This window comes from Callithrix jacchus, chromosome 8 (assembly GCF_049354715.1).
Source record: "Callithrix jacchus isolate 240 chromosome 8, calJac240_pri, whole genome shotgun sequence".
Taxonomy (NCBI): domain Eukaryota; kingdom Metazoa; phylum Chordata; class Mammalia; order Primates; family Cebidae; genus Callithrix; species Callithrix jacchus.
Window position 1 is genome coordinate 92,903,896 of NC_133509.1, and position 26,291 is coordinate 92,930,186.

Here is a 26,291-nt window from a genome sequence, read left to right on the forward strand (position 1 = left end):
TTAAAGCACTCTTCCTTCTCACTACTTATTTTGATTATTTATTTTTACCTATTTCCTCCCACTGAATGCAAATCCCATGAGAAACGGGGGTATGTTCTGTTCATGGCTTTTTCTTGAACACGTGGAATATATTAGCGCTCAATAAATATCTTTAATCAAACATCTTTAATCCTACTAAAAAGCGTTATACTCATAGAAACGGCACTAATTCTGCTGTAAAATTCCGAGCTGAATTCAAAGATGATACGCTTGAAGTGAAACTTCCCAAGAGCCTGAGCATAAAAAGGTGAAGTGGATGCCATCAAGACACTGGGTCTGGGCCGGGACGCCGAGGAGCACAGGTGACTTGGCCACTACTGCATTTTCTACTCTTTGTGACAGTATACGAGCATCTCTTACTTTTGCTTAAAGAAAGAATAAAGTGACGAGGAGAGAATAAAAGATAAATAATAATTCCTAGGAAAGGAATACAGCAGCTTCTCAAATACCACGACGCCTGGCAGCTCAAAGAACGCGGACTGAAGGCCTTTGCCTTCCGTTACCCCCTCCACCTCTGCTTCGGCACTTGCACGCCTCCCGCCTCTAGCGTCCCGCTTCTTTCCCACAATACTCCTCGTCCTAGGGTACGCAGCCGCAGAACGAACCATAGAGAAAAAGGCTATTGGTTGGTGATGCAGCCAATGAGCTGGCCTGTTACTAGTCTGCGGTGTCCTGTGGTGTAGGGGAAGCGCTTTAGGCCTGGAAGCCCTACGCGTCCGGTTGGGTTTAGCACGATGAGCTCCATCGGCACCGGGGTGAGTTTGCTGTCTCTCTGTGTCATAGTCTAACCTAAGGTTTGGGTTTGAAGGGAACTCCAGCAGACCACATGGGGTGCCCGGACCCGGGGTGCTCTGGGGCCGTCTTCGGCTGGGTGGGCCACTTGCAGCTGTTTGGAGACCGGTCATCTTTATCCCCTCTATGCTAGGCCCGCGTCTCAGGTGACTGTGACTCCTGAAGCTTTTCAGCCCGGGTGTAGCCGGTTTGGCGTCCCCGCAGTGAGGTTTGGAGCAGCTTTGGATTGCTGAGTCACTTTCTTCAGCCGCTTAGGGAAACCGAAAGTGGAAACTCATGCGGCTTGAAATAGTGCGTTCTCTTGAGACAGCCACCGAGGCAGTGCGGTTTGGGATTCCACAGTCTGGAGACCGTGCTTTCTGTGGACTGCGTTTGCAGTTCCCAGGGTGCTGCCGATTCACGGGCCCTCTCTGTCTTTCCTTTAAGTGTACTGATCATCGACCGCTCAGCCTAAGAGTCACTGGAAACCCTGTCGGAACAGAATTAAAATGATCCGAAAAGCTAAAATCTCCTGAATCCTTCAGTATTTCCCTTGTCCTTGTTTTTCCTGCAAAAATTACCTTGCTTTGTCCTTGTTTTTCCTGCAAAAATTACCTAACAGCGCTTTAAGGCATTTATTCCGTAAATGTTTAAATGATCACATAGAAACTTAACCATTTCAGACTTTTGATAGACTGTTCTTGCAGTGAGACCTGTTTACTTGTTTGGCTTTCCTTTGTTAAACGTATAGCCTATGTGCAGTCAGTTTACTCCTTTTATGTACTTCTCTACATAAAAAATACAGTTTCTAAAAGATTTATTGGTCATTTGCACTAGAGTTATTGAATAATGAGTTTCTCAGTTCATCAATTTCTACTTCTTAACAAGATTCTCATGCTCAGCCTTAAGTTCAAGTACTGGTGTCTAAATTTGATAATAGGCAACTCAGTGTCTGGAGGGGTTAAATCCATTCGGTTATGAATGCTAAGTTCTGCCATACTTTTCTTGGATAAGTGCTCAGTAATCTTGTAGCAAATTGACGTTGCAACTGTATTAATATTACTTTCAATTAATAGTATTTCATTCTACAAATTTTTTTTTTTTTTTTTTTGAGATGGAGTCTCGCTATGTTGCCAGGCTGGAGTTCAGTGGTGCAATCTCGGCTCACTGCAACCTCCACCTCCCGGGTTCAAGCGCTTCTCCTGCCTCAGCTTCCCAAGTAGCTGGGACTACAGGCATGAGCCACTGTGCCCAGCTAATTTTTCTATTTTTATTTTTATTTTTGAGATGGAGTTTCGCTCTTGTTACCCAGGCTGGAGTGCAATGGCACGATCTTGGCTCACCGCAACCTCCGCCTCCTGGGTTCAGGCAATTCTCCTGCCTCAGCCTCCTGAGTAGCTGGGATTACAGGCACGCGCCACCATGCCCAGCTATTTTTTTGTATTTTTAGTAGAGACGGGCTTTCACCTTGTTGACCAGGATGGTCTCGATCTGTTGACCTTGTGAGCCACCTGCCTTGGCCTCCCAAAGCGCTGGGATTACAGGTGTGAACCACCGTGCCTGACTTAGCAAGTTCATTTTTATTTATTTTTTTACTATACCCTCAAAAAGTATTCCTTTCCACCTCTTCTCTAAGCTACTACCATTGTCTTTGGAACACTTTATCTTTACTTCTGTTGTTCTCTCAACAGTTCATTTTCCACATAAAACCAGAATGAGGTTTTGAAAAATGTAGATCGTACCACCCCACTGCTTAAATCCTCATTGCATTTAGAATAAAATACAAAGTCCTTATTCCATCCTAGAAGACCCATCATAATTTGGCCCTCAACTACCTCACTAACACAGTCTGCTCTTTTTTTCTGCTTCTTACAGTGCTTGGGACACAGTGAGCTTACTTCTGTTCCTTGACTGTGCTAGCCTTCTTTCAACCCTAAGATCTTTGTGCCAAATGCCAAGAAGGCTTTTCCATCATATCTTAAATGGCTAGCTCCTTGTCATTTAGGTTTGACTCATCCTAAATATAACTGCCCCAGAAGGCCTTCCCTGATGATGTAGTCTGTAGTAGTTTCTTCTATCGCTTTACTCTTTTATTTTCATCTTAGTGCCTTTTCTGATTTGCTGCTGTATCTCTGGCACCTGGATTCCTGTCTGATTTGAAATTGAAGGACTTGGTGAATGAGTGGTCATCTTTGTATTCCATATTAGACCAACATAATAGATGCTCATTAAGTGTTTGATGAGTTGAATGAAGTCTTTTAGTTTGTTAATGGCAGAGTTATGATTACAAATTTAAATATTCTAACTCCAGTGCTGGTTCTAAATATTAATCTTTTTCAAAAACCAGGTTTTGTGTGTGTGTATGTGTGTGTGTGTGTGTGTGTGTGTGTGCGCGCGCGCGCGCGCACGTGTGTGGGTTTTTTTTTTTTTTTTTTGAGATGGAGTTTTGCTCGTCGCCCAGGCTGGAGTGCAATGGCATGATCTCAGCTTACAACCTCTGCCTCCTGGGTTCAAGCGATTCTCCTGCCTCAGCCTCCAGAGTAGCTGGGATTACAGGCATGTACCACCATGCCCAGCTAATTTTGTATTTTCAGTAGAGATGGGGTTTCTCCATGTTGGTCAGACTGGTCTCAAACTCCTGACCTCAGGTGATCCACCTGCCTCGGCCTCCCAAGGTGCTGGGATTACAAGCGTGAACCACCTGTAATGAGTGAACCACCCAAAATGAGTTTTGTGGGCTGTGTTAAAAATGTTCTGACTTCACCTGGGACTTGTATCTATTACCCTTTAATAGCTGAAATCTAAGGTATATATAGCTTTATCTTAGCTACTGTTGCTGCTCTGACAGGTTTCCTTTCCTCTCTTGAAAGCAAGGTCTTCATTGAGATACCACATGTTCCTGATGTTTAGGCCACTTCGAGGGGAAGGAATTGTATGGTCATTACTACCAAAGATAAAACCTTACTGTTGCCCCTTTCTCCTTAGTATGACCTGTCAGCCTCTACATTCTCTCCTGACGGAAGAGTTTTTCAAGTTGAATATGCTATGAAGGCTGTGGAAAATAGTAGGTAAGAAACATTGTTTTAACCAGGTATTACATGTCTCCTTTTATATATTGGTTGGTGATGAGGCTTTGTTATATTACTTTGGTACAAATTAGTATAGGTCCCCAAATCTCAATTTATTCATTTCAAGATCTCTTTCTAGGCCAGATGTTTTCCATGAGCCCCAGTCCTATATTTCCTGTTGATTCCAGGATTATACACTTAGATTATCCATGTCTCAGAGTGTATAAAATCACATTGATTATCATCTTTTTGTTTTCCATTTTCAAATTCTTGATTTATATCATAGGTTTCCTTGGCCATTGGGTTTATGACCTTATTATTTTTTCTCATATACCTTGTGTTTTTTTTTTTTTTGAGGCGGAGTTTCGCTCATTACCCAGGCTGGAGTGCAATGGTGCGATCTCGGCTCACCGCAACCTCTGCCTCCTGGGTTCAGGCAATTCTCCTGCTTCAGCCTCCTGAGTAGCTGGGATTACAGGCATGCGCCACCATGCCCAGCTAATTTTTGTATTTTTAGTAGAGACGGGGTTTCACCATGTTGACCAGGATGGTCTTGATCTGTTGACCTCGTGATCCACCCACCTTGGCCTCCCAAAGTATTGGGATTACAGGCTTGAGCCACTGCACCCAGCCTTTACCTTGTTTTAAATGCCCTATGCAATTAGTCACATTTCGATTCAGCAAAGATTTTTTTCTATCTCGATGTGTCTCTTTTTTTGAGACTTGAGTCTCACTCTGTCATCTAGGCTAGAGTGCAGTGGTGTGATCTTGGCTCACTGCAACCTCTGCCTCCTGGGTTCAAGTAATTCTCTTGCCCCTGCCTCCCTAGTAGCTGGGATTGAGGGCATGCACCACCATACCCAGCTAATTTTTGCATTTTTAGTAGAGACAGGGTTTCACCATCTTGGCCAGGTTGGTCTCAAACTCCTGGCCTCAAGTGATCTGGTTGCCTTGGCCTCCCAAAAAGCTGGGATTACAAGTGGGAGCCACTGTGGCTGGCCTAAATATTTTTAAAGTCATATTTATGCAAAGAGGAGGAAATAGTTTAAAAAAAATTGAAGCCCTAAAAACGAATGTGGGTTTTTTTTTTTGAGACAGTTTCTTTCTTGTTGCCCAGGCTGCAGTGCAATGGCGCGATCTCGGCTCACTGCAAACTCTGCCTCCTGGGTTCAAGCGATTCTCCTGCCTTAGACTTCTGAGTACCTGGGATTATCGTCATGTACCACCATGCCTGGCTAATTTTGTATTTTTAGTAGAGACGGGGTTTCTCCATGTTGATCAGGCTGGTCTCGAACTTCTGACCTCATAAGATGCACCTGCCTCAGCCTCCCAAAGTATACTTATATATTAATATATTTTTAGTCAAATGATGTGCTAGATTCTGTAGGGAGGATGACATGATATTTATATGGATTTAATGTATTTATTACCCTTTAGTGTGTTTTCTCTTTCTGGTTTTTAAATGTTTTAAGGTATTTGGCTTGCCTTAAATGTTACCTATTTTATTTTTTTGTTAAATTTAAGTTGATGAAGTTTCTTTTCAGGTAAAAAACTGATTTTCTTCTTGCTTCAGTACAGCTATTGGAATCAGATGTAAAGATGGTGTTGTCTTTGGGGTAGAAAAATTAGTCCTTTCTAAACTTTATGAAGAAGGTTCCAACAAACGACTTTTTAATGTTGATCGGCATGTTGGAATGGTAAGGTTGTGTTTTAAAATGTTCCTTTTTGTCTTGTCCAATTTCTTTTGAAGTAACTGACTGGAATAGATCACTGTGCAGTCATAAAAGTAATCAGAGTGAGTTACTGCATTTATCTAGTTCATTGTCCAGTAGAAAGGCAGCATTCTCACACCCTTATTGGTGATAGGGGAAAAACCAAGTTTCTGAAAGAAGAGCAGGAGACGGAGAAGGGTGGAGGGAGGGGCGTATGTGTAGAAATGAGATCTTGACAGCACAGATCACTAATGAAGGTATATGCTTGAGAGGCAAAGAATCTTTAGCTTTTTGTGTATTTGTGGGGATCACTGTCACAGTAAAGATGTCATCAGATAACAAATACCTTTATATAAGGTGAAACATCAGGAAAGGATGTTTAATGAAGAGGAAAAGTGTACATACACATCCATAATAGTTTCATAGGGCATCACTGAAATTACGTTATTCATACAGTTCGTATCTAAGTTGTGAGTGACTAAATTGCAAGCCAGGCCATAAATACACTACTGGTATATACCAAAGTTATCCTACATAGATGGCAGACTTGGCTTAGTAAGAACCACTACCAGAAAAAAAGGAATGAAATGATTCTAACTCTGCCATGTGAAAAGGAAGGAAGAAAAGAGATTATATTAGGTTCTATGCTGGGAGCTGTTTACATAAATTACCTTGTTTAATACTGACAACCCAGTGAAGGTTATTTTAATGTCTTTTTTTTTTTTTTTTAAACAGTCTTGCTCTGTTGCCCAGGGTGAAGTGCAGTGGTGCTCTCAGCTCACTGCAACCTTGCCTTCTGCTGTCCCAGCAACTTGGGAACAACTGTTGTCCCAGCAATCAAGTGATTCTCTTGTTTCAGCCTCCCCAGTTGCTGGGACTGCAGGTGACTGCCACCATGCCCAGCTAATTTTTACATTTTTAGTAGAGATGGGGTTTCACAATGTTGGCCAGGCTGGTCTCAAACTCCTGACCTCAAGTAATTCCGTCCACCTCAGCCTTCCAGAGTGCTGGGATTACAGGTGTGAACCACCATATCCAGCCTGATGCCATTTTCACAGGTGAAAAAATAGATGCACAGCTAACAAAGAAAAGCTGGGATTCAAACTTTGGTCTGCATGTTATTCCAGAGTGCTTTCTAAGTGAAAAGACCTTATATGACCCACATCGTTCACGTGATAGCTTTCGTGTATCTAAATGAGATGTAATGTTACAAACGCAAAAGGTACCAGTAGAAGAGTATAACCATCAAACCATGAAACTGTTTTTTTCTTTCAAAGATTACTTTATCTCAACAGTATTTTTCTTAATAGATTTATTTATTTTGCTGCAAATGACAGGATTTTATTTTTTTGAGACAGTCTTGCTTGGTCATCCAGGAAGGAGTGCAATGGCGCTATCTCAGCTCACTGCAACCTCCACCTCCCGGGTTCAAGAAATTCTCCTGCCTTAGCTTCTCAAGTAGCTGGGATTACAGGCGTATGCCACCACACCCAGCTAATTGTTGTATTTTTAGTAGAGATGGGGTTTCATCATGTTAGTCAGGCTGGTCTCAAACTCCTTAAGTGATCCACCCACCTTGGCCTCCCAAACTGTTGGGATTACAGGTGTGAGCCACTGTGCCCAGCCTAGGATTTTATTCTTTTTAAAGGATGAATAGTATTCCACTGTGTATATATACATTTTCTTTTTTCTTGTACAGAATTTTTTCATCACCCAGGTACTAAGCCTAGGACCTAACAGTTATTTTTTCCGATCTTCTTCCTCTCCCACCTTCCACCCTTTAGGCCCCAGTGTCTGTTGTTCCTATCTTTGTATCCGTTAATTCTCATCATTTAGCTTCCACTTATAAGAGAGAACATGTAATTTTTGGTTTTCTGTTCTTTTATTAGTTTGCTAAGGGTAATGCTGAACATATTATTGCCAGTGAAACTGTTAGGTTTTGATGAGACTTGCTAGATTGTAGCCTACCTAGTAGAAGGTGATCTTGTATTCTTTTATTTAATAGAAAAAGTTTAAGTATATTTTGAAAGAAATTATGCACACACACACACACACACATCTTGCTCTGTTGCCCAGGCATGAGTGCAGTGGCATGATCACAGCTCACTACAGCCTTGCACTCTTGGCCGCAAGTGATTCTCCTGCCTCAGCCTCCCAAGTAGCTGTGATTACAAGTGTGCCACCACACCTGGCTAACTTTTTGGGTTTTTTTAAGAGATAGTATCTTGCTGTGTTGCTCAGGCTAGTCTTGAACTCCTGGGCTCAAGCAGTCCTCTCACCTCAGCCTCCTGAGTTGCTGAGATTACAGGCATGAGCCAGTGTCCCTGGCCAACATCAGACATTGAAGAGGGTTGGAGAAAATTAAGGCTTAATATCCTCCCTCCCTCCACAGTTGTCATCTTCAATTAATTTGAGAATTATGTCATTTTACAGTAAGCTTTCTCTAAAGCAAAGAAGATTCTTTAAGTGGTGTAACTTACTGGCATGGGTTACCTTGGGGAAGTTTAATTCTAAACACCCATTTCTGCCTGGTGCTGTGGCTCACACCTGTAATCCCGGCTCTTACGGAGGCAGAGGTGGAAGGATAGCTTGAGCCCTGGAGTTCGAGACCTGCCTGCATGATATAGCAAGACCCGTTTCTCGACAAAAAGGAAAAAAACAAAAAGACAAATAATAATAAGCTAAACACTCATTTCTTTGTCTGCAAAACAAGGGAGATAATAGTACTTGCGACATACAGTTGTTGCGAGGTTAAAAATTATGTAAAATGCTTAACATGTAATGAGTGTTCAGTATCTCATAGTAATTATCATTATTACTGTTACTTGGTAGCATAGAAGAAAAGGCTATTAAGATTTTGATACCACTTTTAAATTCTGCAGCTGTCCTAAGCTAGAGGTTTATGGTACCTTAAGTGTTTTAGTATTTTTTTTCATGGCTTCCCTAGGCCAAAAATTCCTAATGGTTTCATTTATTACATATGTAGGTCCAAAGAACTTAGTACTTACATCCTGAAAACTTAGTAGCTGTTTTTTTTTTTTTTTGAGACGGAGTTTCACTGTTGTTACCCAGACTGGAGTGCAATGGCACGATCTCGGCTCACCGCAACCTCCACGTCCTGGGTTCAAGCAATTCTCCTGCCTCAGCCTCCTGAGTATCTGGGACTACAGGCGCGCACCACCATGCCCAGCTAATTTTTTGTATTTTTTTTTTTTTTTTTTTTTAGTAGAGACGGGGTTTCACCTTGTTGACCAAGGATGGTCTTGATCTCTTGACCACCTCGGCCTCCCAAAGTGCTGGGATTATAAGCGTGAGCCACTGCGCCCTGCCTAGTAGCTGTTTTTTTTTTTTTTTTAAATATACACATAGTAAAAAATATTTTTATTTAAAAATTAAAACATTTCATTTTATTTTAAGCAACCAAAATTTCTAATATGTACAACCTCCCAACTTTGGATGTGGCTGCTCTCATTCCTGTTCCACACTGATTTTTGCACAGTTCTTTTTATCACAGTCACCACTTACAGCCTAACTTGTCAAAGATGTGATGGCATTGAAAGGAATGTAGTAAAATGATCTAATGTTGAAACTGAACTACTTGGACAGTTTTCTCCAAACTTAAAATATGCCATACTAACGGGATTTCACTGCACTACCTGAGGGACTCTTGGCACATCTATAGTAACTGCAGTTCTAAGCCACAAATCTTGAAAGATTAATGGCTTATCATTATAGTTTATTCAGCCAACAGGCTGAAAAAGATTTGTGACTGTGCCTTTTAGAACATTTATAGGTTGAGTAAATCCCTTATAAAATGCTTGGAACCAGCAGTATATTGGATATTTTTGTGCTTTGTAATATCTACATTATATATTCCTTATCTGAGCATCCTAAATCTGAAAACTAAAAATCCAAAAAGCTCTACTGAGCATCTCCTTTGAGTATCATGTTGGCACTCAAAAAGTTTCAAATTCTAGAGCATTTTTCAGATTTTCAGATTAGATGTCCTTAACCTTTAGTAACTTGAGAGAAAAGATCAAATTTGGGTTGGGCACGTTGCCTCATGCCTGTAATCCCAGCATTTTGGCAGGCTGAGGTGGGCAGATCACCTGAGGTCAGGAGTTCGAGACCAGCCTGGCCAGTATGCCAAAATCAAACCCAGTCTCTACTAAAAATACAAAAATTAGCCAATCCCACCAACTGGGGAGGCTGAAGCAGGAGAATTGCTTGAACCTGGGAGGTGGAGGTTGCAGTGAGTCCAGATGGTGACACTGCACTCCAGCCTGGGTGACAGAGTGAGACTCAAAGAAAAAAGATGAAATCTGACCAAGACCCTGTGGTTTTTATTCTTTATAATGAGGTGGTAAATCGGGAGAATAGGAATTATGATAGAAGTAGTCCTGAATATGAGCACTGAACAAAACAATGAAGTTATACTTACCAAATTTCTAAATTGTAATTTCATACTCAGGCATCAAAATGCTTTGTAGACACCTTTAAGCCAAAAAAGTTTATTTTGAATGGTAATACCTGTTAAAAAATATTTAATAAGTCTGTAATAATTACAGACTTTGATTTGTGATAGGAGTGTGATCCTCTAGCAAATTGGTGCTTTTTTTTTCAGGCAGTAGCAGGTTTGTTGGCAGATGCTCGATCTTTAGCAGATATAGCAAGAGAAGAAGCTTCCAACTTTAGATCTAACTTTGGCTACAACATTCCACTAAAAGTAAGTTGATAACATGTTGAGGAACCTTTTAGACAATAGTAGAAGTTTATTAATAAGCTCTTCTCCTTCTCTCCATAGCATCTTGCAGACAGAGTGGCCATGTATGTGCATGCATATACCCTCTACAGTGCTGTTAGACCTTTTGGCTGCAGGTATGAAATTCTGTGAATTCGAAAGTCAGATCTGTACTAGAGATATTTATGTTCCCCAGCATCTTAGCCTTTTACAGACTTAAAAATAGGAATTCTTGCTGAGAAGTATTAGGGCAATGATTAAATAAAACAGTGCACATAGAAACTATTTGAGGCTGGGTGCCATGGCCCATGCCTGTAATCCCAGTACTTTGGGAGGTTGAGGTGGGAGGATCCTTTGAGTTCAGGAGTTTGACACTAGCGTTAGCAATGCAGTAAGACCCATCTCTACAGAATATTTAAAATTTTAGCCAGCTGCAGTATCACATGCCTGTAGTCACAGTACTTAGGAGCTGTTTGGGAGTATCATTTGAGCCCAGGAGTTCAAGGCTGGAGTGAGCTGTGATCATACCACTGTACTCCAGCCTGGGTAACAGAGACTCTGCCTCTAAAAAATAATAAAAACATAACAACCCAAAACGTTTTGAATAGTGCAAAGTACTATATAGATCTGAAGTGATTATAAAACAACTCATAACAATGACTTTAATCTGATTACAATAAATTCTCTAGTATTAGTCCCTGATATTCTTAGGTAATTTTAAATATATGCCTCGTTGACATTAAGTAGCCAGTTATACTTCGGTTTTCTCATTAATTGCCACCTGATACACTTTAAGCACATAGGTAATATGGTTTTAAATGGAGAATATTTTTGGCAGTCAGTAATTAGTCCATACAGAATTACATCTTACGGTTCCCATTGGGCACAGTTTCTCTTTCTGTTAAGGTGAAATGCTGATACTTTATTTTGGGGGAAAGTGGGGATTCAGCTGCATAAAGACCTGGAATAGGTGTAAATATTCAAATTTGGCTTCACAGAGAAGACTTGTGACTAGGTTTTTGTAAAATGAAAAGACATGTTTGGCTTGTGACTTAAACAGTCACATATGTTTGGTCAAAATAATACATATACTAATATCTAAGTGCTTAGCTGTAGTCCCACCTTTGAGTTATCATGAGTCATATTTAATCACTAAGATATCTTAACAAAAACCTGAGTTTTATTCTATTGGCAATGTTAGCGTTTTATGTTTTGCTTTTTGAGACAGTCTTGCTCTGTCACCAAGCTGGAGTGCAGTGGTGCCATCATGGCTCACTGCAGCCTTGACCTCCTGGCTCAAGTGAAGCTCGTACCTCAGCCTCTCAATTAGCTGGGACCACAGGCATGGGCCACATGCCTGGCCAATTAAAAAAATTTTTTTGTAGAGACAGGGTCTTACCATGCTGTCCAGCCTGACATTAGTTATTCTTAAGCTTCTCACTTAAATTACATTATGAGACACTTTGCTTTCAGACTATGTAGAATACCTTTCAACTGAGTTCTAAGTTCATCAGTTAACTTCTCTGCTCTTTTCAAGAGAGTAAGAATAGTGGAGAGAACTTTTTCAGTAAATATCTGTTGGGTACTGAGTTAGTCACAGATATGGAGACACAGGTGTGAGATGTCACAATAAAAATCTTAGAGGTGATATAAAGGGACAACAATTAGGGAACAGATTCTTTCTGGACAGTTGGCAAGAAAAAGAGTATGAGATGTAGGAGACTTGGAAATGGTAGTTGCAAGCACAGGGACTGGTATGAAAACACTTGAGCCAGAGATAGTTAAGTATGCTTAGTGTGTCGAGTATGAGTTTTAGAGATGATATTGAAGATGTAGAAAGAGCTCCAGTCATATGAAAGTCTGTGCTCCATGCTGTTTCAGCAAAGGAAATGTTGAAGGGCTTTAAAATAATGACAGTGAGCTATTTATCCTGAAGGGTAAGTCTCGTATCAGCATAGAAGATGGAAAGAAATGACGGTAGGGATGGGAATTAGATAGTTAAAATATTCTGCATATGAAATGATGTGTAAGATGATGCTGGTTTCTTTTCTGCTCTAAAGCAAATATAGTCATCCCTTGGTATTTGTGGGGGATTTGTTTTACTACCTCCCATGAATACCAAAATCCAAGGTGGCTGAAGTCTCTGATATAAAATGGTTCTCTGATATAAAATGGTTAAGTATTTGCATATAACCTATGTATATCCTCCTGTATGTTAAGACATCTCTAGATTACTTACAAAACCTAATACACTGTAAATAGTTGTTATACTGTATTGTTTAAGGAATAATGACATGAAAATCACAGTAGTTCAGTACAGAAGCAATGATTTTTGAAAGGTTTCTCTCTGTGGTTTGTTGAATCCACACACTGTATGTCACAATTTCAGAAAAATCAGTATTTCATACAATTAGCTTAATAACCTAATTTTAATTTGTTGAGCATAGAAAAATAGATTGAACCAATTCTGATTATTGCAGAGAAGTGAGTGGCAGAATACAGGGAAACAGAATGAAGGATGGAAAGAATTTCACATGGATTCAGTATACTGTCCATCAGGAATTTTGTTCCCTTGGCCTTTTTGTGTTTATGCCTTCATTTATTAGGCTCTCTCATTAGTTTTGATTTTCACCTATCTTATTACCTCTTTCCCTATACTGCTAGACTTTCCAGGGGACCTTCATCAGAAAGATTAATACTAAACAAACAAAGCCACATGAATTTTGACTAATCTCAAGTATGTACTAGTTTTAATTAATTCAAACCACTGTATCAAAGTACTTACCATGAGTTATATGTATATTAGTAATTTATCTCAAAAACAAAATAGAATTGCATTTTAATCATTTTTTGAAAAAATACTTTTATGTTCTTGCCATGGTTTAAGCTGTTTGTATACTTTTATCCAGTTTCATGTTAGGGTCTTACAGTGTGAATGATGGTGCGCAACTCTACATGATTGACCCATCAGGTGTTTCATACGTGAGTACTTTTGAATCATTTGAAATTCGATTTTAGTATAATGGTATTTCATTAGCATTTAAAAATGTCTCATTATAAGATCACATGAAATTTCTTTAAAACTCATTGAAGGAATTTTTTTTCCCAATAACCTCTTGTCCAACATAATGTTTTCTTGTTTTTTTTTTTTTTCCTTTTTTTTTGGAGACAGGGTCTCACTCTGTGGCCCGGCTGGAGCACAGTGGCATGATAATGGCTAATTCTAACCTCTGCCTTTCGGTTTCAAACAGTTCTTACGCCGTAGCCTCGAGGGTGGCTTGGATTACAGGCATGTACCACCTGGCTAATTTTTTTTTTTTTGTATTTTTACTAGAGACAAGCCTTAGCCATGTTGGCCAGACTGGTCTTGAACTCCTGGCCTCAAGTGATCCACCCACCCAGATCTCCAAAGTCTAAGGATTACAAGCCACTGTGCCCTGCTGTTTTCTTGTTTATCATTAATAACTGATATGAGGCAGAGGAAAGATTTGTTTTCAATGTTATTTATAAAAACTACATAGTGCATTTAGTATTTTGAATATGTGATTTTCCTTTATTACTATACTGTCTTAAAACTGTATTTGTCTTTGTTTTTCTCTTGCCCAGGCTGGAGTGCAGTGACACACTATAGTGCACTGCAGCTTCTTAACTCCTGGGCTCAAGGGATCCTCCTGGCTAAGCCTCCCAAGTAGCTGGGACTGCAGGCTAATGCTACCATGCCTGGGTAGTTTTTGTATTTTTTTTTGGTGTTTGTAGAGACAATGTCTTACCACGTTTCCAGGGCTGGTCTAAAACTCCTGGCCTTAAGCAGTCTTCCTGCCTTGGACTCCCAAAGCGGTGGGATTATGGGCATGAGCATCCATGTCCAGCCATGTCATCCCTTTTACTTTTTATTTATTTTTAGATGGAGTCTCACTCTGTCTTCCATGCTGGAGTGCAGTGGCTTGATCTCAGCTCACTGCAACCTCCTTCACCCTCCTAGGTTCAAGCAGTTCTCCTGCCTCAGCCTCCCAAAGAGCTGGGATTACAGGCATGCACCACCATTCGTGTCTAATTTGTATATTTAGTAGAGATGGGGTTTTTTTCATGTTGGCTAGCTGGTCTCCAACTCCTGACCTCAGGTGATCTGCCCACCTTAGCCTCCCAAAGTGCTAGGTTTAATGTGAGCCACTGCACCTGGCATGATTTTTTTTTTTTTTTTCTTTTGAGATGTCTAGCTCTGTTGCCCAGACTGCAGTGGTACCAAAGCTCCACCTCCCCAGTTCAAGCAATTCTGCCTCAGTCTCCAGATTAGCTGGATTAGAAGCATGCACCCCCACACTTGGCTAATTTTTGTATTTTCAGTAGAGCCGAGATTTCATCATGTTGGCCAGGCTGGTCTCAAACTCCTGACCTCAAGTCATCTGCCCGCCTCTGCAATTACAGGCATGAGTGACTGTACCCAGCCTTCCATTTTAAAGAGAAGGTTTAAGTGTGATTTTTTTTTTTTTGAGATGGAGTTTCGCTCTTGTTACCCAGTGCAATGGCGCGATCTCAGCTCACCGCCACCTCCACCTCCTGGGTTCAGGCAATTCTCCTGCCTCATCCTCCTGAGTAACTGGGATTACAGGCACACGCCAACACGCCCAGCTAATTTTTTGTACTTTTAGTAGAGACGGGGTTTCACCATGTTGACCAGGATGGTCTCGATCTGTTGACCTCGTGATCCACCCACCTTGGCCTCCCAAAGTGCTGGGATTACAGGCGTGAGCCACCGCACCCAGCCTTAAGTGTGATTTATTGGAGCTTTCTCTAAATTATTACCATTTCTTTCTTCATTTTTTTTTTTTCTTTTTTTTGAGACAGTCTTGCTCTTGTCCAGACTGGAGTGCATTGGTGCAATCTTGGCTAGTGGACCTCTGCTTCCCGATTCTCATGCCTCAACCTCCCAAGTAGCTGGCATTACAGGCCTGCACCATTACACCTGGCTAATTTTTATATTTTTAGTAGAGATAGGGTTTCACCATGTTGCCCGGGCTGGTCTGGAACTCCTGGCCTCAACTGATCCATGTGCCTCAGCTTCCCAAAGTTCTGGGATTAAGTGTAAGCCACCACACCTAACCTGTTTACATTTCTTAACTGTATTCTTATCCCGACATTTTTGTTCTTACTAACTGAAGAAAAGGAAGATTCTTAAATATATGTTCCTCTAACAGTATTATGTATGTGTGCATCCTTATCTTTTCTGTTTTTTTTTTTTTTTTTTTTTTTTTGAGATGGAGTCTCACCCTACTGCCCAGGCTGCAGTGCAGTAGTACTGTCTCAGATCACTGCAGCCTCCCAGGTTCAAGCAATTCTCCTGCCTCAGCTTCCCGAGTAGCTGGGATTACAGGCACCTGCCACCATGCCCAGCTAAATTTTTTTGTATTTTTAGTAGAGATGGAGTTTCACCATGTTGGCCAGGATGGTCTCGATCTCTTGACCTCGTAATCCACCTGCGTCGGCCTCCCTAAGTGCTGGGATTACAGGTGTGAGCTACCGTACCCGGCCAGGAATTAGTTTTATTTAAACGATCTCTCAGGAAATTATTATTTCTTTTTTCATTGTCATAGTGCTAAAATCTTTTTTGATTCCTCTTCCCCAAAATGTCTCAAATTCAAAGGGTAAATGATTACATAATTTACATATTTTTGGATATACCTCTATTAGTTTTTTTTTCTTGACAGAGTTTCGCTCTTGTTACCCAGGTTGGAGTGCAATGGCATGATCTCGGCTCACCGCAACCTCCGCCTCCTGAGTAGCTGGGATTACGGGCACGCGCCACCATGCCCAGTTAATTTCTTTTGTATTTTTAGTAGAGATGGGGTTTCAGCATGTTGACCAGATGGTCTTGATCTCTTGACCTCGTGATCCACCCAGCTCGGCCTCCCAAAGTGCTGGGGTTACAGGCATGAGCCACCACGCCCGGCTGGATATACGTCTATTAGGAGTACAGATTCTTTTAGAATTAAGTTTGGTATTTTAGTATTTTTGAGCCCTTTGGCATTCATCAGAATGTGTTTGACTATATTTTTCCATTCTTGCTTTTAAAAGTCATTTAACATCTTTTTACTAGGTTATAAATAAACATTAGTAGTCATTAGTTATATATGATAGTATACTATTTCAGTGATTATATATATTTTCCTTTGTTTTCTAAATAGGGTTATTGGGGTTGTGCCATTGGCAAAGCCAGGCAAGCTGCAAAGACGGAAATAGAGAAGCTTCAGGTAATAATTAATGCTTGAATTTTTGCTACATTGTCATCCTAGTGCAGTGAAATTTTATCACCACAGACATTTCAGTCTAAGGCAAGGATGACCAATCATTTGGCTTCCTGGGCCACACCTAAAATACACCAACACTAATGACAAGTGATGAGCTTAAAAAAAAGAAATCTCATAATGTTTTAAGACAGTTTCCAAATTTGTGTTGGGCCCCATGAGGCCAGTGGGCTGGAGAAGGTTGGTTTAAGGATATAGTGTGTTTTGATGTTTAGAGTAGAGCTTTACAAAGCTGCTAAGTCATTTAATGGGAAAACTGATAACATATTGTCTATAGAGTTGTGTTATACATCCCTTTATGATTTTGAATAACTGCTATAAAGCCTCAATCTAGAAAAACACAGCTTTTTATATGATTTCACAAAATTCTTGAAACCTATTCATGAATATCTGTGAGCCCTAGTTTGAAGATTTTGGTGTTTAAAAGTTTGAGATAATGTCGTAGAATCAACTGCATTAAGAAGTGATACTCATTTTTTTCCTATATTATTTATTTCTTTGGAACACAGCTTTTATGTCTGGCTGTGCTCCACTGCTTCTTTTAACTTTGCTCCTAGCCAGATAAGGCATAAATCCTCCAACTCCTGGGGCTTAAACAGTCCTCCTGCCTCAGCCTCCCAAGTAGCTGGGCTATAAGCATGCACCACCTCGCCTGGCTAATGTTTTGCTAGTTTTAGGAGGTAGGGTCTCACTCTTTCTCCCAGTCTGGTCTCAAATTCCTGGGCTCAAGCAGTCCTCCCAACTTGCCCTACCAAAGTGGTAGGATTACAGGGGTAATTCCCCTAACCTGGTATAAATAATCTAATTTTCAAATTTCCATATCTACCCACTTTTTTCTTATACCTCTCCACTTTTTCTTTCACAAGAAATTCAGCTATTAGTTTGAAAAAGTTTTCTTAAAAGCCTGTATTTCCTTTTAGCCATACATTGATCAACTTAAGACTTCATGGAGGCCGGGTGCAGTGGCTCACGCTTATAATCCCAGCAATTTGGGAGGCCGAGACAGGTGGATCCCGAGGTCAAGAGATTGAGACCATCCTGGTCAACACAGTGAAACCCCGTCTCTACTAAAAATACAAAAATTAGCTGGGCATGGTGGTGCACGCCTGTAGTCCCAGCTACTCGGGAGGCTGATGCAGGAGAATTGCTTGACCCCAGGAGACAGAGGTTGCGGTGAGCCGAGATCATGCCATTGCACTCCAGCCTGGCTAACAAGAGCGAAACTCTGTCTCCAAAAAAAAAAACGACTTCATGGATACTGTTTCAGTATTATTATCAGAAACTTGCCTAAAAAGCAGGCATACAATTTATCAGTGTTTTCGTAAATTAACAGTGAGATAAAATTTCACATACATTTAATATTTATCCTATAATAGAAACTTGCTCAAGTAATTACTCATTCAACTTATTTAAGACCAGCTTCTAGAAAATACTTACTGGTGCTTGGCATTTATGCAACGCCAAGTTTTAGAACCCCCCATTAAAGCCTAATTTGTTTTGCATTTTAGTAAAGTTGACAAAATGATCTTGGAGATCATTTAGCCCAAGGTCAACTGCAGATTAAACACACTGCATAGGATCACAGAGTCAGCTGGTTCTGAACAGTATCCAGACCTTATGAGTCTTAGACCTATGTTCTTTTCCATTGCACACTTTCTGGCATGGTGCTAGGTTCCTATCTTCTACTCTTTTCCTTTTGATTTCATCTCTTCATACTATTATAAGGAAATTTGAAAATTAGAATATTTATACCAGGTGAGGGGGTTAACCCTGTAATCCTACCACTTTAGTAGGGTACGTTAAGAGGACTGCTTAAGCCCAGGAGTTCTAGACCAGACTGGGAGAAAGAGTGAGACCCTATCTCCTAAAACTAGCAAAACGTTAGCCAGGGGAGGTCGTACGTGCTTGTAGTCCCAGTTACTTGGGAGGCTGAGACAGGAGGACTGTTTGAGCCCCAGGAATTGGAGGCTACAGTGAGCTATGATCACACCTCTGTACTCCAGCCTGGGTGACAGAGTGACACCTTATCTCAAAAAAGTAAAGAAAATTAAGAGTATTTAGAGCAGTTACTTTTTGTCTTCCTGTAGTTAAATCCTAGTAAGGAATGAGAAAATCAATAAATCCCAGCAAAAAAAATCAAGAAAAAAAAATCACTTTGGGGAACACCTAAAGTTTGTGACAAAATTATGCTGCGAATCAGGTGTTGCAAATTATGGCCCACTGCCTGCTTTTTTGTAAGTTTTATTGGAACACAGCTACGTTTAGTCCACGGCTGCTTTTAAAATATAGTAGACTTTAATATTTGGAACAGGGACCAGAAACCAGAGCCATGCAGCTAATAAACTCTAAAATATTTACAAGTTGGTGCTTCACAGAATCCATTTACTGACCCCCACTTTGTATCATTGTTCTATCCTGTTTTCTTTTGCTGTGTTTACCAAAAAAATAGAAATGCACAAACATATGTAAAAATAATTTGCCATTTAAAATGTGCTTTTTCAAGTAAGATGCAATTAATTCACTAAATACAGAACTTAACGAATAAGGGACAAAATCTGAAGATCAGTATTCTTTCCCTTCCCATCACCTTCAATTTAACATGAAGAACTGTAAACATCATAAACTTAAACCAATCTAGTTAAGACTTCAGTTATCCACTTATACATCCGCCTCCGCAATGAACTATTTGAAAACAACTGGAAGCATAATACTGCATCCCTAAATACTTTAGAGTTATTCTCTTTATACCATTATTGGACCCAAGTATCATGTTAATAGTCCATAATCAAACTGCCTGAACAATTTCGACACTGTCTTTTTTCTGTTTCAAACTGTCGAGGTTCACATTTTCTTCCTTCTCTTAGTCTTTTTCTTCCCCTCAGAAGAAAGATACTATTTAAGCGTCTATGCCAGTTGCCTTTAGTTGTACCCAAATAATTGTCTGTTTCCTAAAATTAGTATTATTAAATGTATTTATGTATTGAGATGGAGTCTCACTCTGTCACCCAGTCTGGAGTGCAGTGGTGTGATGCACAATCTCGGCTCACTGTAACCTCCCCTTCCGGGTTCAAGCACTTCTCCTGCCTCAGCCTCCTGTGTAGCTGGGATTGCAGGCATGCGCCATCATGCCTAGCTAATTTTTCTGTATTTTTACTAGAGACGGGGTTTCACCATGTTGGTCAGGCTGTTCTTAAACTCCTGACCTCATTATCCACCTGACTCAGCCTTCCAATGCGCTGGGATTACAGGCGTGAGCCACTGCGCCTGGGCAGTATTCTTAAATTTAAATTCAGTGTAATTTTTGTCATTGTTTCTTCCTCCTGATGTGGTTGTACAGGAATATTGAGCTTCCAGAGTCAAAATTAAAAACAAAAAATCTAGTTTAAATATATAGCAGTTGAATAGCTTAAGTCTAGACTGTTGTATGAGTACCTTTCACTATATTCCATCATTCCCCAGCATATTCAGAATATACGAATGCCTGTCCATTCAGAAATCCATTATGTCTAATAATAAAATCTTGTACTGGTTACTACCAAAACCTACACTATACAATACAGACTCCTCAACTAGGCACATGGGGTATTTTTCTACCCTGATTTCCAAGTGTTCATTGAAAGAATGCTGAAATTCTAATTTCGAAAAAACTTTTGGCTTCCCACTTGTGCTTTACACATTTGTCTTTCTTGAAATCAAATCCAATCCAATGTGTTTTATAAGACCCTGCTCAAATCTTGGTTCTTCAAAGCTTTCCCTGGTATTTTGCATTTTTGCTTTTAATAGTTTCACAAAGGCTAATTTCTTACTCCTTCCTTCATCTTTCTGTATCTTGCATATAGATTTTTTTTTGCATTTTATTATCCTAAATTAGCTATAAAGAAAATCAGATGTCTTTTCCAGTTGTTCAAACTTCAGGTCTGCCTACAGATTACAGATGGCTGTAGATTTTTATAATTTTATCACAAAGTTGTAACTACAGTTTATCCCAGAATATCTTGTTGGCGTATAAATTTTTCTTTTTTTGAGATGGGAGTCTCGCTTTGTCGCCCAGGCTGGAGTGCAGTGGTGTCGGGCTCACTGCAACCTCCGTCTCTTGGGTTAAAGCAGTTCTCTGCCTCAGCCTCTTGAGTTGCTGGGATTACAGGTGCCTGCCACCATGCCTGGCTAATTTTTTTTTTTTTTTTTTGAAACAAAATCTTGCTCTTGTCGCCCAGGCTGGAGTACAATGGTACAATCTCAGCTCACTGCATCCTCTGCCTCCCAGGTAGCTGAGATTACAGGAGCCTGCCATCACGCCCGGCTAATTTTTGTATTTTTAGTAGAGAGGGGGTTTCACCATTTTGGCTAGCCTGGTCTCGAACTCCTGACCTCTGGTGATCCACCTGCTTTGGCCTCCAAAAATGCTGGGATTACAGATGTGAACCACCATGCCTGGGCTGGCATATAAACTTCAAAACATTAAAATATGAATCAGGAAACTTGGGTTCTGGTCTTTTTTGGACATTATTTTCCTTGGTTTTATATCTGAGTATAAAAGTGAAAATAGACAAGTGGAAAATGTTCTTCTGACAATTAATATACATAATATTTTCTATAGATGAAAGAAATGACCTGCCGTGATATTGTTAAAGAAGTTGCGAAAATGTAAGTTGAAATTTTTCTTACCATCCACAAAAATATTTCACTTGACCTTTGTGCATTAATTCTAAGAGGCTGTTTTCCTGGAAAATAACATAGTGTATAATTTTTAGAAGGTAAATTTAACATTCTAAGAAGCCTCACGAAGGAGGAAAAGGTTTTTAAGCAAAATTGTTTAGTCATGAATAGGATGGGGAATAGGATGGGAAAAAGAGCTTTTGACAAAATAAACTGTTACAGGTTAAGGACATATAATGTACCTTTAGGGGCTTCATTTCTTAGCTGTCAACTTCTCAAATATCTTATCTCCCAATAATAGTAATGTTAGATTGCCTCGAAGAATGCTTATAAACTTTATAGGTTTACAACTAATTATTTCCATACATGATTCATGAAACTGGCTCATTTATATAATCTGCTGTTTATTTGGGAAAGATTTTTCACTTTTTTAGTTTTATTATAAAAGTTCTTGTAACAAGGTAAGAAGAGCAGTATTAATAAGACATTTTGAAAACCAGCTTAAGAAAGCCTGAATAGTTTATTATAGGTACATAGAGTAGAATACTATTAATATGTAACAGCTGTTTGAACAGTATGCAGTTAAAAAGTCAATTAACCTGGGTGATGTTTCAAAAAAATCTGATTCTTCTAGATCAAGGAGTGCAGACATTTGGTATTACAAAAAAGATTCCAATAAAATACATTTTGTAGGCCAGCTTTTTAGATTCCAGTTATATTCAGAGAATTCGTAACATTTCTAACCATTCTACATTAGAACTACACAAACAAGGTCTAGTCAGTCAGCTCTCTGTACAGTAGTGTCTCAGGTTTTTATGTCTAACAGTACATGGAAGAAAAAAGTCCAATGGGCTCTACTGTATAATAATAAACATACTATTTAGATGGCACTCACAGTCTCTTATAAACTAGTCCATCATTCCTGCTACTGCCTTTACACCTCCTGCTACCTCCCCTCCTTTCTCCCAGTTTCAGTTGTGAAGCAAGCAGAAGCAGTGATGGTCAGTTAATAACAGCAACATTAGGAACCAACATACATTAGAACTACTAAGAAAGGAAGTCAGGTATCTTCCTTGAATTTTCTAACAGTTTATCATGATATACTCTTGTTTCCTTCACTGAACCTTTGAAGTGCTTCTGGAAATTAGTTCTTACTATCTTTCATATTTACATACAATGATAGTCATCTCTTAGTTTCAAGTCAGGAAAGCCATTCCTTCATCATAAGAAAATGGAGCAGCATGTTATCTTTTACTTAGTTCTAAAAAATTGAGATCCTCTCATATTATAGCAAGGTTTTAGAACACCCTCCAAAAAGTAAGGTATGTAATTCATTGCAGAGTATTAGATAAAGCTATACTCTGCTACTGTACTTAATTTCTTGACACTTATTTTTTTTCTTTTTGAGACGGAGTTTTACTCTGTCGCCCGGCTGGAGTGCAGTGGTGTGATCTCGGCTCACTGCAATCTCCACCTCCTGGGTGCAAGCAATTCTCTGCTTCGACCTCCTGAGTAGCTGGGATTACAGGTGCCTGCCACCACGCTGGGCTAATTGTTGTATTTTTAGTAGAGATGGGGTTTTACCATCTTGGCCAGGCTGGTCTTGAACTGACCTCGTGATCCACCTGCCTCCCTCCCAAAGTGCTGGGATTCCAGGCATGGGCCACCACGCCTGGCTCATGTAACAAAAAAACACACTTTTAATGTTACTTTAATATGCTGCATGACAATGCCTCCTTCTTTGCTGTAATCTGAAATGTACTGCAATGTTAAGGCCAGGTTATGTAGCATATAAGCCAATATAAAATGGACAAGGAGCTTAAGAAGCTACTGCCAAGAAGCTACAGGTTGAAGAGACCACTAATAATTGCAAGGACATAAATTGGTTTTAAAAATATTTAAATTAATGGACGAAAAATAAATATCCTAAAAAGGCACAATGGTGACTTTTCTAGTGAATCCATGTTCTTTATGAGATATCTTTTATAGTTATATCTTTATTTTTTTGAGACGGAGTCTCGCTCTGTCACCCAGGCTGGAGGGTAGGCGTGATCTTAGCTCACTGCAACCTCCACCTACCGGGTTCAAGTAATTCTCTTGCCTTAGCCTCCCGAATAGATGAGATTACAGGTGGCCACTGCCACACCCAGATATTTTTCATTTTTAGTAGAAACAGTTTTACCCTGTTGGCCAGCCTAGTCTTGGACTCTTGACCTCAAGTGATCCACCCGCCTTGGCCTCCCAAAGGGATGGGATTACAGGTATGAGCCACGACACCTAGCTAAGTTACATCTTTAAAGCAATGTGCAAAAATATCGAACGTGAGTTGTTTAGGCATATTCAGTATTTGTCGGGAGAGCAAATGTTTCATTTTATCTCAGTCCCTGTGTATGTTGTCCTCTCTTATGTTAAATACTATGTAGAATGTGTCTGTGTAATTTTAAAAAGACTTTTATTAGGGCTGGACATTCTAATTTATATGAGGAGTCTGTGAACTACAATGTTTGAAGGTTACCAAAATGTTACATTTCCCATTTCTGTTCTAGAATTTACATAGTACATGATGAAGTTAAGGATAAAGCTTTTGAACTAGAACTCAGCTGGGTTGGTGAATGTAAGTTATTTTTGTACATTTATTTGCTCTAGGAATTATCTGTACCATAACAAATTTACAACGGAGTGTCTTTTCTAATATAATGAAAGCTAAAACAAATTTACTAGGTCATCAAAGGAAGGGAAAGTTCTGCTTAATAACTGACAAGTTGTGAACGTATTATTTTTTGAAACATCCATTTCATGGTTTTAAAACATATTATGCTGTAAATTAATGCTGAGGATTTATAAATCATAGCAAAATTTATTCATAAATCATAGCAAAATTTATTCATTTTTGTAAGAATATATGGGCACATACAATCTCATGTGGAAGCAGCACACAAAAATGAGTACAACTCTGCAACAGTAGTTAAGTCAGCTGTTGACTGGGTAGATCCTCTAGTATACTGAAAGTCACAATACAATCCTCAATTTAAAATTCAAATATGTGGCTTAATTTACAGTAACTAATGGAAGACATGAAATTGTTCCAAAAGATATAAGGGAAGAAGCAGAGAAATATGCTAAGGTAAGCCACAGCACAAAAACTTCTCTTGGCCAGGTACACTAGGAGGAATCACTTAGTCCAGGAGTTCAAGACCAGCCTGAGGAGCATAGCAAGACCCCCATCTCTAATTAAAAAAAAAAAAAAGTTTTTAAAAAAATTCTCTAACCAAAATTGTGTTCAATATAAAGAAACTTGGGTGGTTTCTATTAAATAACACTAATAGTTAAGTGGAACTAAGGATTTTTCTAGGTCATCTGCAGTGGGTAGAGTTGCCTTGGTTCCAAAAAAAAAATGGGGGTTAAGATTGCAAAGATTCAGGACCTTTTTTTTCCCTTTTTTTTTTTGAGACAGTCTTGCTCTGTCACCAGGCTGGTAGTGCAGTGGTGTGATCTTGGCTCACTGCATCCTCTTGCCTCTGGGTTCAAGGAATTCCCCTGCCTCAGCCTCCTAAGTAGCTGGGATTACAGGCACCTGCCAACACACCTGGCTAATTTTTTGTATTTTAGTAAAGACGGGGTTTCACTACGACTTTTAGTATTTTAAGTGTGTGTGTATATATATATTTCTTTTTGCTCTGTCACTCAGGCTGGAGTGTGATGCTGCCACCTTGGCTCACTGCAGCCTCTGCCTCCAGGGTTCAAGTGATTTTCCTGCCTCAGCCTCCTGAGTAGCTGGGATTATATGAGCAAGCCATCACACCTGGCTAACTTTTGTACTTTGGTTTCACCAAAAATAGACTGGGTTTCACCAGTCTGGTCTCAAACTCCTGACCTCAGGTGATCCATCTCCTTCGGCCTCCTAAAGTGCTGGGACTGCTCCCAGCCTCTTATATATACAGTCTATCAAAGATATAGTCACTGCATGTTAGAGCAACATTTGCTTAATCATCGTTGCCTGGTTATCTTACTCTAAAAGTGTTCATTCAGTTACAAGTAAAGGAATTCAACCACTTAATTCAGGTTGTTGTACCTTCCTCAACAGGTGTGGGATATAACTATTAAAAATCAATTTTAAACACCTATTTTCTCTTAACAGGAATCTCTGAAGGAAGAAGATGAATCAGATGATGATAATATGTAACATTTACTCCAGCATCTATTGTATTTTAAATTTCGACTCCACTGTAACTATTTAGTCCTGTGGATTATAAATACTCACTGTCCAATTTTCATTAAATTTTTGTCTTATAACGATTCAGGTTTGGTTAATATCTGCTTTACAAATTGATGGGGTAATTGAGGATATTTACTTAATATTAAAATATAGATTTATGACTACTGAAAAATTCCTTGGTTAAAATACTGCAGAATTAATTCAAAGATTGCAGATTAATTAATTCAAAGTCCCATTCTCAATTAGAATTTACAGATCATATTCTTCTGGGCTTTTGTACAAAAAGCACCTACCAACTCAATGGACAAATAATTGATACGGCTTCTTACTTTCATATTTAATGAAATAAATGGTCATCAAACACTGTTAATCTTTAGGTGTAATACAGATGACAGATGTTTCAGTTTCAGATATTTTTCAAAAACTGATTCTTCTCAGCATGGTACAGCTCAAAAATCCTTTAATACATGAATCAAGAATGTTCTTGCTTTTTTCCTTTATTATGGTGAGGAGTGGATTTAAGGATCAATAAAGTCCCTATTCTGTAACTACAAATTTTTCTTGATCTCTAAAGATTCAAATACAAATACCAACTCAGACAGCTTTCATGTTAAGAATTTATGTGAAAGTGCTCTGCAAACAGAACTGTCACTAAGTGGAATAAACAGTACTGTAGCCAGAAGAATAACTTTGTTAAGCTGAAAAGCAGTACTCACAGCAGGAACAATCTGAACTCAGGCTATGTATATACACCCTCTAGTAGACTCATGCCAGTATCAATCATTC

At 39.5% G+C, this 26,291-nt stretch overlaps 1 protein-coding gene across 3 annotated transcripts; it reads left to right on the plus strand.

Annotated features, from left to right (window-relative positions):
- Nucleotides 1–687: 687 nt before the first annotated feature.
- PSMA3 (proteasome 20S subunit alpha 3) lies at nucleotides 688–25,585 on the plus strand. 3 transcript variants are annotated; one of them, XM_002753957.8, is made up of 11 exons: nucleotides 688–794; nucleotides 3,796–3,878; nucleotides 5,452–5,575; nucleotides 10,215–10,316; nucleotides 10,395–10,468; nucleotides 13,241–13,313; nucleotides 16,514–16,579; nucleotides 21,231–21,277; nucleotides 23,836–23,903; nucleotides 24,349–24,413; nucleotides 25,428–25,585. In XM_002753957.8, the coding sequence occupies exons 1-11, from the start codon at nucleotides 774–776 to the stop codon at nucleotides 25,470–25,472; spliced, it is 768 nt and encodes a 255-aa protein (XP_002754003.1). In that variant the 5' UTR covers nucleotides 688–773; the 3' UTR covers nucleotides 25,473–25,585. The 3 variants fall into 3 exon arrangements, with proteins under 3 accessions (XP_002754003.1, XP_009004336.1, XP_054095955.1); XM_009006088.6 differs by lacking the exon at nucleotides 24,349–24,413; XM_054239980.2 differs by lacking the exon at nucleotides 16,514–16,579.
- The last annotated feature ends 706 nt before the right edge of the window (nucleotides 25,586–26,291 follow it).

What these genes read in the sequence shown, in the direction of transcription:
- PSMA3 (XM_002753957.8), top strand. Translation starts at nt 774, where the DNA reads ATGAGCTCCATCGGCACCGGG. An exon ending in TGAGCTCCATCGGCACCGGG is followed by an intron (nt 795 to 3,795) that starts GTGAGTTTGCTG and finishes CTTTCTCCTTAG; the next exon opens with TATGACCTGTCAGCCTCTAC. An exon ending in ACTCAGCTGGGTTGGTGAAT is followed by an intron (nt 23,904 to 24,348) that starts GTAAGTTATTTT and finishes CTTAATTTACAG; the next exon opens with TAACTAATGGAAGACATGAA.